The sequence below is a fragment of the Aspergillus lucknowensis genome (assembly GCF_044049455.1).
Source record: "Aspergillus lucknowensis strain CBS 449.75 chromosome Unknown BJX67scaffold_26, whole genome shotgun sequence".
Taxonomy (NCBI): domain Eukaryota; kingdom Fungi; phylum Ascomycota; class Eurotiomycetes; order Eurotiales; family Aspergillaceae; genus Aspergillus; species Aspergillus lucknowensis.
This window is the reverse complement of record NW_027263570.1, coordinates 343,164-356,616: the sequence shown is the minus strand read 5'-3', so window position 1 is coordinate 356,616 and position 13,453 is coordinate 343,164. Positions and strand designations below refer to the sequence as shown.

Sequence of the window (13,453 nt, the reverse complement as noted above, 5' to 3'; positions counted from 1 at the left end):
GGTTGGGGACTGGTCTGGGGTGGTGGATGTCTTGCCTCTTGGCGTAACCAGCTGTGTCCACGGGTGGAGAACGGCTCAGCCACTGGTGTCCTTCGAGGCTCAGGGGCTTCCTTGACGGACAGCTAGGCAGTCTGGCCATCACCCTTGGAATTTCTGCTTCGGTCCAACATGGTAGTTCTCTTCCGCGACACAAAACGCTCCTAGCAAGTGCCCTGGAAGGCAATTCTTTTCTTTTTCTTTTGTTTCCTTTGAGGGGCAGGTTTTTACTTGTTGTTTATCCTTCTCTTCTATATGCCTTTCCCGGGAGCCCTTTGAACAATCAACGCACTATCCTGCTACCTCGCTCGAGCCTGTAGTGATATAGGTGGTCCCGATGGCGCATAATTACGAGGTTGGAACGAGGGCCTGGCAACCCGAGCCGACCGAGGGTTGGGTAGCCTCCGAGGTCAAGGAGAAGCTGGTTGATGGCGACAAAGTTCGCCTTGTTTTCGTTTTGGAGAATGGCGAGGTTTGTCCATGTCACCGCTCCTGAATATGTATGGTGCAACTGGACTGATCGATGAACTTGCAAAAGACCAAAGTGATGGAAACCACGCAAACCGAGTTGCAGGTTGACAACAATCCCAATTTACCACCGTTAATGAACCCTGCTATGCTTGAAGCAAGCGAAGATCTCACCAACTTGTCCCATCTAAATGAGCCAGCTGGTATTCTTGGAATCCTGATTAAACAGCCGAGTCAAGGCTAACCCTCTTATAGTCTTACAGGCAATCAAATTACGATATGCGCAGAAAGAAATCTACACTTATAGTGGCATTGTGCTAATTGCGACAAACCCTTTTGCACGAGTCGATTCCCTGTATGTGCCACAGATGGTTCAGGTGTATGCTGGGAAGCACCGCGCGTCGCAGGCACCCCACCTCTTCGCTATTGCAGAGGAGGCGTTTGGGTAAGTCGTGACTTTTTTACCTTGCTTTCAAACGTCGCTTATTGAGGGTGCTTCGGTAGCGACATGTTGCGGGACGGAAAAAATCAAACCATCGTTGTTTCCGGCGAATCTGGTGCTGGAAAGACGGTGAGCGCGAAATATATCATGCGATATTTTGCGACTCGGGAATCCTCAGACCATCCCGGAAAGTATACCACGAACAGAGCCGATGCAATCAGCGAAACCGAAGAACAAATTCTGGCCACAAACCCGGTTATGGAAGCCTTTGGCAATGCCAAAACTACGCGCAACGATAACTCTTCACGATTTGGAAAGTATATTGAAATCATGTTTGACGACAAGACAAATATTGTTGGTGCCCAAATAAGGACGTACCTGCTGGAGAGGTCGCGGCTGGTATTCCAGCCACTCAAGGAACGCAATTATCACATCTTCTACCAACTTGTGGCTGGGGCCACGGATTCGGAAAAGCAGGAGCTCGGCCTTGCCTCTATTGAAGAATTTGACTACCTCAATCAGGGTGGTACACCTACAATCGATGGGGTCGACGACAAGGCAGAATTCATTGCGACCAAGAAATCCCTAGGAACAATTGGCGTGTCTGAGGAGACGCAATCGGAAATTTTCCGTGTCCTTGCGGCTCTATTACACCTAGGAAATGTTAAAATCACCGCAACAAGGACTGACTCGACTCTTTCATCCTCCGAACCCTCGCTCTCTCGGGCGTGTGAGATACTTGGAATCGACGCCAACGAGTTTGCCAAATGGATAGTCAAGAAACAGCTTGTTACAAGAGGAGAGAAAATTACCTCCAACCTGACGCAACAACAAGCAATCGTCGTGAGGGATTCAGTAGCCAAATTCATATACTCAAGTTTATTTGATTGGCTAGTGGACAAAATCAACCGGGGATTAGCGACCGATCAGGTCCTCAGCAAATTCAATTCGTTCATTGGTGTATTGGATATATATGGGTTCGAGCATTTTGCTAAAAACTCCTTTGAACAGTTTTGCATCAACTACGCCAATGAAAAGCTGCAACAGGAATTCAATCAGCATGTCTTCAAACTTGAGCAGGAAGAATATGTGCGAGAGCAGATTGATTGGACCTTCATTGACTTCTCAGACAATCAACCGTGCATTGACCTAATTGAGGGAAAATTGGGGATTCTATCTCTTCTAGACGAAGAATCGAGGTTGCCCATGGGTGCTGATGAACAATTCGTTACCAAACTCCATCACAATTTCGCCGCCGATAAACAGAAATTCTACAAAAAACCCAGATTTGGAAAATCAGCATTCACGATATGCCATTATGCCGTCGACGTGACATACGAATCAGACGGTTTCATTGAGAAAAACCGTGACACCGTTCCAGACGAGCACATGGAGATCCTGCGGAACTCGTCTAACCATTTCATGAAGCAAGTCTTAGATACTGCTGCCGCCGTCCGCGAAAAGGATTCTGCTGCTGTTTCATCTAAACCGGTTAATGCGCCGGGCCGAAAAATTGGTGTCGCTATTAATCGCAAACCGACGCTCGGGGGAATATTCAAATCGTCGCTGATCGAACTCATGGGCACGATTAACTCAACTGACGTACACTATATTCGGTGCATTAAACCCAACGAAGCGAAAGAAGCCTGGAAAATTGAGGGACCAATGGTACTCAATCAATTAAGGGCCTGTGGCGTTCTTGAGACGGTTCGCATCAGCACAGCGGGTTATCCTACTCGATGGACTTACGAGGAATTTGCTGTTCGATACTACATGCTGTGCCACTCGTCGCAGTGGACATCCGAGATCAAAGATATGTGCCATGCCATCCTACAGAAGGCACTTGGTAACGCCACTCAGAAAAAGCACGACAAATACCAATTGGGCTTGACTAAGATTTTTTTCAGGGCTGGTATGCTTGCATTCTTGGAAAACCTTAGGACTTCGCGATTGAACGAATGCGCGACAATGATACAGAAGAATCTGCGGTGCAAGTACTACCGACGCAGATATCTGGAAGCGCGCTCTTCCATTCTTGCCAGTCAGTCTCTAATCAGGGGATTCCTTGCTCGGCAGCATGCGGCAGAAATTCGTCAAATCAAGGCTGCCACGACCATCCAAAGGGTATGGAGGGGCCAGAAAGAAAGAAAAAAGTACAACCAGATTCGAGACAACGTCATTCTCCTTCAATCCCTGTCAAAGGGCTTCCTTTGCCGGCGGAATATTCTGGACACGATTCACGGCAATGCAGCCCAGGTCATCCAACGTACCTTCCGTTCCTGGCGGCAACTGCGTGCATGGCGGCAGTACCGTCGAAAGGTTATCATCGTCCAAAATCTTTGGAGAGGCAAACAGGCGAGAAAGCAGTACAAGACCCTCAGAGAAGAAGCCAGGGATTTGAAACAGATCTCATACAAACTTGAAAATAAGGTGGTCGAGTTAACTCAGTATTTGGAATCTCTAAAACGCGAGAACAAGTCTCTCAATTCGCAACTCGAGAATTACGAGACTCAGTTGAAGTCTTGGAGGAGTCGTCATAACGCATTGGAGAATCGGTCAAGAGAGCTTCAAGCAGAGGCCAACCAGGCAGGAATAACTGCTGCTCGATTGACAGCTTTGGAGGAGGAAATGAATAGGTTGCAACAGAACCATGCTGATGCACAAGCGACTATCAAGCGGCTCCAGGAAGAGGAGAGGATTTCTCGTGAATCAATACGCTCCGCAAACCAGGAACTCGAGAAGCTGAAACAAGTCAACGCGGAGGCTGAGAGCGAAAAGTCCTCTTTGCGCCAACAGGTTCTTGACCTTGAGGAGCAGCTGGAGGTTGCGAAGAGGACCCTACCTCTGCAAGCTTTGAACGGAGAACAACAAAATGGTGTACCCGTTCCGCCACCTCCGAATGGGCTCATCAACCTGGTCTCTTCGAAAAAGACCAAACCTAAACGACGCAGCGCAGGTGCAGAGAGGATCGACACCGATCGGTTCAGTGGGGCTTATAACCCTCGACCTGTATCGATGGCAGTGCCGAGCGCTTTGGGCCGTCAAAATTTCACAGGCGCTGCACTTTCCTCTGGACTCGACTCTGTTGAGGCAGAGCTTGAGACTTTGCTTTCTGAAGAGGACGAGCTTAACGAGGAAGTAACAATGGGTTTGATTCGTAATCTCAAGATACCAGCGCCCAACTCCACGCCTCCGCCCACAGAAAAGGAGGTCCTCTTCCCGGCTTATTTGATCAATCTCGTTACTTCCGAAATGTGGAATAATGGTTTCGTCAAAGAATCCGAACGTTTTCTGGCCAATGTCATGCAGTCAATACAACAGGAGGTCATGCAGCACGACGGCGAGGACGCCATTAACCCTGGTGCATTCTGGCTTTCCAACGTGCATGAAATGCTTTCATTCGTATTTTTGGCCGAGGATTGGTATGAAGCGCAGAAAACCGATAACTACGAGTACGATCGCCTTCTTGAAATCGTTAAACATGACTTGGAAAGCTTGGAGTTCAACATATACCACACTTGGATGAAGGTTTTGAAGAAGAAGCTTTTCAAGATGATTGTCCCCGCTATTATCGAGTCCCAATCTCTTCCCGGCTTCGTTACGAATGAGACAAGTCGATTCCTTGGAAAGCTTTTGCCGTCAAACAACAACCCCGCTTATAGCATGGACAATCTTCTCAGCCTCTTGAATAACGTCTACAAGGCTATGAAAGCTTTTTACCTCGAAGATACCATTGTTACTCAGACTGTAACGGAGCTTTTGCGCCTTGTTGGTGTCACGGCTTTTAACGACCTTCTCATGAGACGAAACTTCCTTTCCTGGAAGCGGGGCCTTCAGATTAATTATAACATAACCCGCATTGAGGAATGGTGCAAGAGTCATGATATGCCGGAGGGGACACTGCAGCTGGAACATCTCATGGTGGGCTCGCACCACACTATGCTTGGTTATCTCGAATGCTGATGATCTCATAGCAAGCAACCAAACTTCTTCAGTTGAAGAAAGCTACGCTGAATGACATTGAGATCATTCAAGACATCTGTTGGATGTAAGATTGAGCCGCATTAAGTCTTTTCTAGGGGCTGGTTCTGACGCTTCAACCTTTAGGCTCTCCCCGAATCAAATCCAAAAGCTTCTAAATCAGTACCTCGTGGCCGACTATGAGCAGCCCATTAATGGCGAGATCATGAAAGCAGTGGCTTCTCGTGTCACGGAGAAGAGCGATGTGCTTCTTCTAACCCCAGTAGACATGGAAGACAGCGGCCCATATGAAATCGCTGAACCTCGGGTTATCACAGCTTTGGAAACCTACACCCCTTCTTGTAAGTGCTTCCAAATCCTTGCTAAGCGTTGTACGGCATACTAACTGCATGCCCGCGAAGGGCTTCAAACACCACGATTAAAACGACTTGCCGAAATCGTCTCAGCGCAGGCAATGGCCCAACAAGACAAGCCAGAGACGCCAGAGAATGGCGAAGTGCCTGCCGAATAGAATTGCATTACGTGTAGTACGTTGCCGTCTTTTAGAATCGCGGCAAAGAGAGGCTCTGCGAGCCAGCTGGATTAGTGCTTTCGAGGACAAATACCATGGTGTTGAATATATAATTGAACATTTTGTATGCGTCATATGGGCGAGAGGCATTTTTTTTCTTTTTGGCATTGTCCATCAGGAATATTTGAATAATCTGGGGTCTCCAGTCTTCTGCACTTGAGGTGAGATTTGGGACCTGACTCCAAAAAAGTAGTCATGGTGATGTGGGGGCAGCAGCGTCATATTCTCTCCTCTTGCACATCCTTGTCGGCCACGGTGCGCTGCCCCTACCTCAATCTCCCACACCGGCACGAGGGACCAGATTGTCTTCATACTCTATTCCAACAACAATGGGGCGTCTCGATTTCATTACTGGTAACAAAAATAAGCTGGCAGAGGTGAGAGCTATACTGGGCAGCGTGATCGAGGTCGAGAACCGAACACTCGATGTGCCCGAAATACAGGGTACTATCGAAGAAATTGCAAAGGAAAAGTGCAGACACGCAGCGAAAGTAGTAAGTAGAGGATTGAGAAACAGCCTGTTGCATTGGTGAAAATCCGACGTGCCATGACTTGAGACTTTTTCTGAAACCAGTATGCAGGTGGGAGGGCCAGTCTTGACCGAAGATACTGCTCTTGAGTTCCGTGCTTTGAAAGGTCTACCTGGGCCATATATGTAAGGATCCATCCCTCGATGGTGCTGGGTAACATTGTTTTCTATGCTTTTCCCTCTAGGCTAAAGAAGTCCACCCTAGCAAATCGTTCCTCGAAGCGTTGGGTCATGAGGGCCTGAACAAGATCCTTGATTCCTTCGATACAAGGGACGCCGAAGCTGTTTGCACATTTGCCTTCTCTCAAGGCCCTGGATTGGAACCTGTCATCTTTCAGGGACGAACAGAGGTCAGTATCAGGGGATTATGTCACCGATTCGAGATGAGAAAGAGGCTGATACTCATTTTGCAGGGGGCTATCGTGAGGCCGAGGGGCCCGGCCAATTTCGGTACGTCAACGCTCCTGCTTTACATGAGTTACAACACTGACTGAGCACTCCGCCCAGGGTGGGATCCTATCTTTGAATATGAAGGGAAGACTTATGCAGAGATGTCGATAGGTGAGAAGGTAATTACTCCCCATTGAATCTCCTCGGCCCTTACGTTTTGCCCCTACTCTTTCCGCCCTAATATTTGAACAGAATACCATTTCTCATCGATATAAAGCTTTAGTTAAGCTACAGCAGTGGCTAGCTGAACAACAGCCATGAGCTTGGACGAACAAATGCCGACGGATATGATAGCATTATGATACAGGCTGGTAGGAGAAGTTCAATCTGAAAATTTCGCTTGATCGCTCTTCCAATTTTCTACCCAAGATGAAACTCTCGCGCAGTTGTTCTCTACATCGTCATCTTCTTCGCTGTTTAATTCAACCACGATTTCTTCGTCGAAAGCCTCGCGGGCCTCTTCGAGGAGAACTGCGAAGATCTCCGCATCTAAGTTTTCTTGTAGCTTTGTTTCATGATATCCTCTGTTGGCTTGTCAGAGATTTTGCACGTAATAGGACGGGGGCAGTTGGGAAGGTGATAAAATCGCGGCGAAACATAAATACTAGAGGCGTGCGTAGGATGAAGACTGATGTCGAATCTATGTACCTTGAGTTGAGACGGTCATAAAGAACGGATGTAGATGGGCAGCGCAAGACCACAACAAGATCGACCCATGATTTTGGGAATAGATCGCATGCATGCCAATCTATTAAATAGCCGCCTTGAAGCATTTCATCCTCGATCGCATCTAGAAGCTGCAAATCGGAGACTTAAAGTCAGTCTAAGGGAACTGAAAAGGAATTGAGAATAGAGAGTGCACATTTCTCCACCGATTCCACACCCCAGAGCGAAGAGGTGACGGAGGGGCATAGAGAGACGTACTTTGTCCTCATCCACTACCCAGGTCTTCAATTCCTCGTCGTAAGTATCATAGCAGTTTCGGTCTTTCGCGACCTGGTTTATTGACAGATGCCGCAGGCCTGTATCCCGTGCCAGTTGCTCACAGTGCACTGTTTTGCCGACACCGGGGGTGCCTGTGATAATTATGTTGGGAGAAGACCGCATCTTTCCTGGGTTAATGACAGCAAGGTTTTCAGATCAGTAAGATCTTTCCAGTCATTGGCGCGGATTCCTGGTCGATTCTTCAAATGCCAAGAAAAAATTCAGGTGGGGTTTGATTCCCCAGGCACCGAATCGGATGGCTGAAGAGCGGCGTCCAAAAGGACAAAATTCAGAGACTCCAGGCTTTGGGCGAGACCATATTACTTACGGTTTGGAACGGAGCTGCCGATAGCGACTTAGTCCTCTTGCAATATCCCAGGGGGAGATAGCCTAGAACAGTTAGACGGGTAGTAACGAGGAGCAGCGTACGTACTTCAGAAGTTCGAACGTTTGATACTTTTTCAAGTAGGCCACACCTCGTCTGTATCCCTTGAGGATTCGACCAGGTTCAGAGGTCTTGATACTGTGAGTGGCGGGATGTTTAATCGCAGATGGTATTCTGCGAGCCGGATCAAACACTAGGAGATTGGCGCATCCTTTCTCCCGGATCTCAAAACCAACAATGGTCATAGAATGTCCTGCAGTTTGAGTCTGGTCTTAGTTTCAAGGGTTTCCAGTATTCAGGAGGGTGGGCGAACCATGGTGTTGAAAATATATGGGTGGCAAATTCGTCAGGACTACTTTCCCGGTTTTATTCAAGGGACACGCGCTTTTGAAATAAGCGGCGACGCCGGTGAGTAGAGCGCTGTACGCGGGCATTTCATTTGTCTTCCCTATGCTGCTTGCTTCACATCTGTTGGATGTCAGCAGTAAGGACCGGGTATCCCATAATCTGGGGTATGAGCATACCCGATTCCAAGGCTTAAGAAAAGCGCCTGCGCCTGGATGCAAAAGCGGCTCAGCAACACTGAGATCGAGTAAGTTTCCGGGCAATGGTCTTACCTCTGATGTGCCAATGTATTTCCGGGTTCCCTTGATACCTCCGGTTTCAGTCCTCCCTCCACTGTTGAATCCCACATCCCATGCATTCTCGATCATATCTTGCAGCTGCAGAATCGTAGGCAGCGCGTCAGAGAAGTGGTCACTCCCAGGGCTATGAGACTCTTGCAAATATGACACCAGCATCTGGATATTTCTGTATCCACAAAAATACCCTTCTCTTGGTAATTTGGATATTTGATGAACGTGAGCGCTGCAAAGGAAAGCACGTTGGATAGACTTATCCCGTCCACACAGGTGAGCAAGTGCTGAGATAGCATTGACACTTTGATTCTCAACTATCACATGCTTAGATAGTCGGCCTTCCGATGTGATCCTCTTCAGTTTTGTTGTGTTGCCTTTGTCAAGCATCCTGAGGAGCCATGAGGGCATCTTCTTCTCATGGGCATATGGTCCTAGCTCGGCACGCTGGCCGAGGCGTTAGTTTCAGTAGAATTATGTGACAGAATTATCAAATGAAGTACGGAGTGTTTAGGGAAACGCACACCGAGTCGCTCTATGCTTTCATTGGGCGTCTTGCTTGGGCGTGTCCAGAAATATGGGCTTCGTTCGCTATCGCTATATGAAAGCGGTTGCCCCGAAGGTTTATGTGTCTGAACCTCGTCCCCGATGTGTTCACTCCGCGGCGGGGATCGGAATGGAGGCTGTTCGGATGTGGTTGATTGCACAAATTCTGTCACCCCCAGAGCGCGGAACCGAAAGCTCGGGTGCTTGCGACATGGATCACTCTTGGGCTTGAGGAATGCAGGTATTGGGCTTTCAAACGCAGGTCTGGGCGTGATTCGGGGTGTTGCCTCAGACTCGGCTCGCGGGCCCTTCTCAGCATGACAGTTTTGTACATGTTCAGCAACAAGCATGTTGTCCGGGTTAGAGAATGAATAGAATGGGCATGTTACACTATCTGGAGTCTGTAGATCCATATTCAGATAACCTGTCGACTAGCGGTAGTGCTGAGCCGTTTTCCTGCTTCCAAAGAGAGTGAGAGAATGGGGATGAAACCGCTCAGAATGGTAGGAAGTAAAACAGTGCCAGATGCAAAATAGTAGGAAGGAGAAGGAGACTGTACCTCTGTTTTTCTTTCGGCACACTGAAGTAGAGGTCGGTATAAAATCTGACATGCAAGTGCAAAGACTAGTCTTCCCGGCGCATGCATGTCAAGCCTCACCAGGCTGGAAAATCACGGGTGGAGGATGTTATTGGTCCAAACCCTGAGAGAATATCTGAGCTTGGCAGCCCCAGCGCCAGAGCCACCCGAGTCCCGATCAAAGATCCCCCTCAGACTTTAAGTTTGCTTTTTGCGTTCAAGAGAAGGCGCCTGCGCCGAAGGACGCCTTGGATCAGGCACACCAGCCTTATCTATTTTTTTTGCCAGTCATGGACTGTGGAAGCCCCGACGCTGTGCCGAGGTCTGATCGGGTCTCGAAATCTGGAAAGTTTGCGGACTCTCGGGCTGTTCCAAAAGAAGGTTCCCCACATGGAAGGCGGAAAGAGAAAGGGAAAAAAAAATAAAAAAAAGCCCTCCGTTTTCGCAACCCCGCCGGGCAACATATAAAAGAAATTCCATTGCCGGGCAGTCATACTTGCTTGAGAACTGGAACACCCCTACGACATAGCCATCTCAAGATGAACGGCCATTTGCAATCTAATCCGGATATAATATCTACTTTAAATTACTCACCGAAAAGCTCCGCAAAGAGCAATTGGGTAGTACAAAAGTTTGGGGGCACGAGTGTCGGGAAGTTTGCTCACAATATCATTGATCAAGTCGTCTTGTCCGTTTGCTGCCCCAGAATCCACCCCAATACAAGGAACATTCCACTAATACCGCTCGGAGACCTAGACCGAGCTTAATAGAGCAAAAGGTCGCCGTGGTTTGCTCTGCGAGAAGCAGTTCTACAAAAACCGAAGGCACCACCAACCGGTGAGTCACACCCCACTGTGATGGCAGAATTGAGGGGATTGTTACACAGTTTGCCAAATCTTTCAACGAACTGACAGTGTGCCTTACGAATAGTTTACTACGAGCAGCGCGAGATGCAGAAAACTCTCTATCGAAGCAGTACCTCACATTTGTTGAGCGAGTCCGGTTGGAGCATGTCGAAATGGTGGAGACTCAGGTTCGATCTGAAGAATTGAAAGCCCAACTTCGATCGGAGATCGATTTCGAATGCGAGAGGGTTCTTAAGGTCTTGGAGGCTGCACAGACACTCGGGGAAATAAGTGCGCGTTGCGTCGACAAAGTTATAAGTACCGGAGAGAAGCTAAGCTGCCGCCTCATGGCTGCATTTCTTCAGGATCGAGGCATAGACTCAGTCTATGTGGATCTCTCCGAAATCATTGATTTTCACATATCAAGCCAGGGGCTTGATCAAGGGTTTTATGACAACCTTGCGGCTGCTCTTGGCCGCAAGATCCACAATTGCGAGGACAAAGTTCCCGTTGTTACGGGGTACTTCGGCACGATTCCCGGCGGTCTTCTTGACCAGATTGGCCGCGGCTATACTGATCTTTGTGCGGCGTTGGTCGCCGTGGGCGTCCATGCTCAGGAATTGCAGGTGTGGAAGGAAGTCGACGGCATATTCACGGCCGACCCTCGGAAAGTGCCCACCGCACGCCTTCTACCTGCTATTACACCGGCGGAAGCCGCTGAATTGACCTTCTACGGTTCGGAGGTGATCCACCCTTTTACGATGGAACAAGTCATCCGTGCCAAGATTCCAATTCGGATTAAGAACGTTATGAACCCAAAGGGAAATGGGACTGTGATCTTCCCCGATTCTACCTATGAGCTGGAAAGGACGACTCCAGGCCACGACCCGAGACTATTTCGTACAAGAAGCCCGAGCCTTCTCCAGCGCCCGAAGCGTCCTACTGCCGTGACCATCAAGCACAATATTCTCGTTATAAATGTGCATTCCAACAAACGCTCCCTCTCCCACGGCTTTTTTGCTGGGATATTCTCTGTACTTGACCGCTGGAAATTGTCGATTGACCTGATCTCTACCAGTGAGGTTCACGTCTCGATGGCACTCCATTCAGAACGACCACTTCTGAACGGTGTTGGGAGGGATGAATATCAGATAATTGATGAGGATTTGAAAGGAGCACTGAACGACCTCCAGAGATATGGCACTGTTGATATTATTCCTGGAATGGCGATTCTGAGCCTTGTCGGCAAACAAATGAAGAATATGGTTGGAGTGGCTGGGCGGATGTTCTCGACCCTTGGTGAAAACAACGTCAATATTGAGATGATCTCTCAAGGTAAGCATCGCTACGCTTGGTTCATCATTGACCAACGGCTAAACTAGTCATCTGTTTTAGGCGCCAGTGAGATCAATATCTCCTGTGTTATCGAGGAACGCGATGCAGATCGTGCGCTCAATATCATACATACAAGCTTATTCACATTCTTAGATTAAATAAAGGGCGCATCACTGTCCCTTGGCCTCGTTCCATGACTTGGCTAACTCTTTGATGTTTTGTACAGTTCAGCGAAGAAATCTTGTTGTCACGGATATCTATTGCCCTTGAATGCTGCAGTTCAGCATGTTTCGCGATGATACGAAGTGGGTGGCTGGTATTCAACTTTGGGTTCACGATGTTCTTTGCATAATGGTGTTCTGGTGTGCAATCTTCTATCATTGGCTTGACTTCGAGGATATATTTCTCTATTCTTTGGTTGTTTTTGAGCCTGCTTTAGAGAGCATGTGTTTTGATCCTTGTTGCTGCTCTGATTATTTGGCATTCACTTTTAGAATTGAATCTGGTGGTATATTATCTGGCCCATGAAGCCTGTCCAACGAGATCTTGAGTATTTCTCCACTCTGTCGACGACGGTGCGGAACGACACTCTGCACAAAATCGAGGATGGGACTTCCTGGGTTTTGGGGGTTGTTGCGGGGCTATGAGGAGGAGGGTTGGAAATCCAACCAAGCCCCAGCCACGGTCCCCGGCGCTTGTTCCTTACGGAGTCCAGGACAGCAGAGGATAGTGGAGCGAGTTCGCCCGCCCTTGTTGAAGCTCCTGGCTTTTGTGTTGGAAGGGTTCTCGACTTGGACGAGGACCCCTTTCCGGCAAGGTAGGGGGCCGACGTCCTGGGGAATTGTGTGCCTGAAGGGGAGTGACTGACCATCCCTTGTGTTCCTGAAACATGTGGTGGACTGGTGGTGTTTGCAGTGAGCCCACAGCTCTTGGCCCGAAGATGAGCTTTCTTGATTTTTCACTGAAGCGGGGATGTGTGGTAGTCTCCGTGACAAGGAGAAAGCTCCAGGGCCGATAATCTCAGATAAAATATTCTGTCGCTTCGCCCACTCCTCTTTGAAACGATGAATCTTTCAGCTGTCCAGGATCTTCCAAGATCGCCAACACCGATGGCTCCAAGTGGAGAATCATTGCATGGCAAGGAGTCAGTTGCTGGCACGGGGTCTGGGGCCCGACGCCAGGTTGAATTGTCCATGTGAGGAATAGCCTGTATCCCTTGCCATCCACGCATGATGTATTGTCATGGCCAGACAAGACGCGATCCTCTGAACTGTTGACTGGGCCCGCTTCAAGTCGCGTGACGCAGACGCGTCGTAACCATACCATACGAAGCAGCCAGGCGCGCCGGCATCAACACCGAGTCGAACTCCTTCCCCAAGCCGTCCTTTCTTCATTCCCTTTTTCAACTAAATCCATAATTCAGGAAGTATCTTGCACGACCCCCACTTGGGCTGCGCAACCGAATCCCAAGGCAAAAGGATCTTGATTAAAGTCGAATCGCCCGCGTTCCAGATTTCCTCGCCCGCTAAATTCCCTTCGCTCTGTTTGCCTCGCGCTGTGATCATCTCACGACTGTTGACCTCCCTCATCACCATCGTCTCCCCACGGCCCACGGCCACCTTCCTCTCGCTCCGACTGCGCCGTTTCGTGCAACAGGATCCCGCCACCA

The 13,453-nt window shown here is 48.8% G+C and overlaps 4 protein-coding genes across 4 annotated transcripts; 3 read left to right on the top strand and 1 right to left on the bottom strand.

Annotated features, from left to right (window-relative positions):
• Positions 1-3: 3 nt before the first annotated feature.
• Positions 4-5,438, top strand: BJX67DRAFT_388732 (type V myosin; the record flags this gene model as incomplete). The annotated part of the gene is made up of 7 exons (XM_071034393.1): positions 4-508; positions 575-707; positions 760-949; positions 1,009-4,867; positions 4,921-4,994; positions 5,054-5,268; positions 5,329-5,438. The coding sequence occupies exons 1-7, from the start codon at positions 374-376 to the stop codon at positions 5,436-5,438; spliced, it is 4,716 nt and encodes a 1,571-aa protein (XP_070885312.1). The 5' UTR covers positions 4-373.
• A 389-nt stretch (positions 5,439-5,827) lies between these two features.
• BJX67DRAFT_372726 (non-canonical purine NTP pyrophosphatase) lies at positions 5,828-6,738 on the top strand (the record flags this gene model as incomplete). The annotated part of the gene is made up of 6 exons (XM_071031284.1): positions 5,828-5,992; positions 6,080-6,153; positions 6,233-6,377; positions 6,441-6,477; positions 6,535-6,596; positions 6,670-6,738. 6 exons carry the CDS (start codon positions 5,828-5,830, stop codon positions 6,736-6,738), a joined length of 552 nt encoding a protein of 183 aa, XP_070885311.1.
• Positions 6,739-6,799: 61 nt separating this feature from the next.
• BJX67DRAFT_372725 (DUF1671-domain-containing protein) lies at positions 6,800-9,377 on the bottom strand (the record flags this gene model as incomplete). The annotated part of the gene is made up of 8 exons (XM_071031283.1): positions 6,800-7,001; positions 7,126-7,274; positions 7,402-7,584; positions 7,891-8,099; positions 8,160-8,314; positions 8,371-8,402; positions 8,464-8,928; positions 9,006-9,377. The coding sequence occupies 8 exons, from the start codon at positions 9,375-9,377 to the stop codon at positions 6,800-6,802; spliced, it is 1,767 nt and encodes a 588-aa protein (XP_070885310.1).
• A 629-nt stretch (positions 9,378-10,006) lies between these two features.
• BJX67DRAFT_145617 (aspartate kinase) lies at positions 10,007-12,166 on the top strand. Its single transcript, XM_071024727.1, has 4 exons — positions 10,007-10,292; positions 10,361-10,441; positions 10,535-11,784; positions 11,845-12,166. The coding sequence occupies exons 1-4, from the start codon at positions 10,144-10,146 to the stop codon at positions 11,940-11,942; spliced, it is 1,578 nt and encodes a 525-aa protein (XP_070885309.1). The 5' UTR covers positions 10,007-10,143; the 3' UTR covers positions 11,943-12,166.
• Positions 12,167-13,453: the final 1,287 nt, after the last annotated feature.

Excerpts from the sequence above, each read along its gene's own strand:
- BJX67DRAFT_145617 (XM_071024727.1), top strand. The coding sequence starts at position 10,144 with ATGAACGGCCATTTGCAATCTAATCCGGATATAATATCTACTTTAAAT. Across the intron at positions 10,293-10,360 it reads ATCATTGATCAAGTCGTCTT|ACCGAGCTTAATAGAGCAAA; the intron begins GTCCGTTTGCTG and ends TCGGAGACCTAG. Across the intron at positions 11,785-11,844 it reads TATTGAGATGATCTCTCAAG|GCGCCAGTGAGATCAATATC; the intron begins GTAAGCATCGCT and ends CATCTGTTTTAG.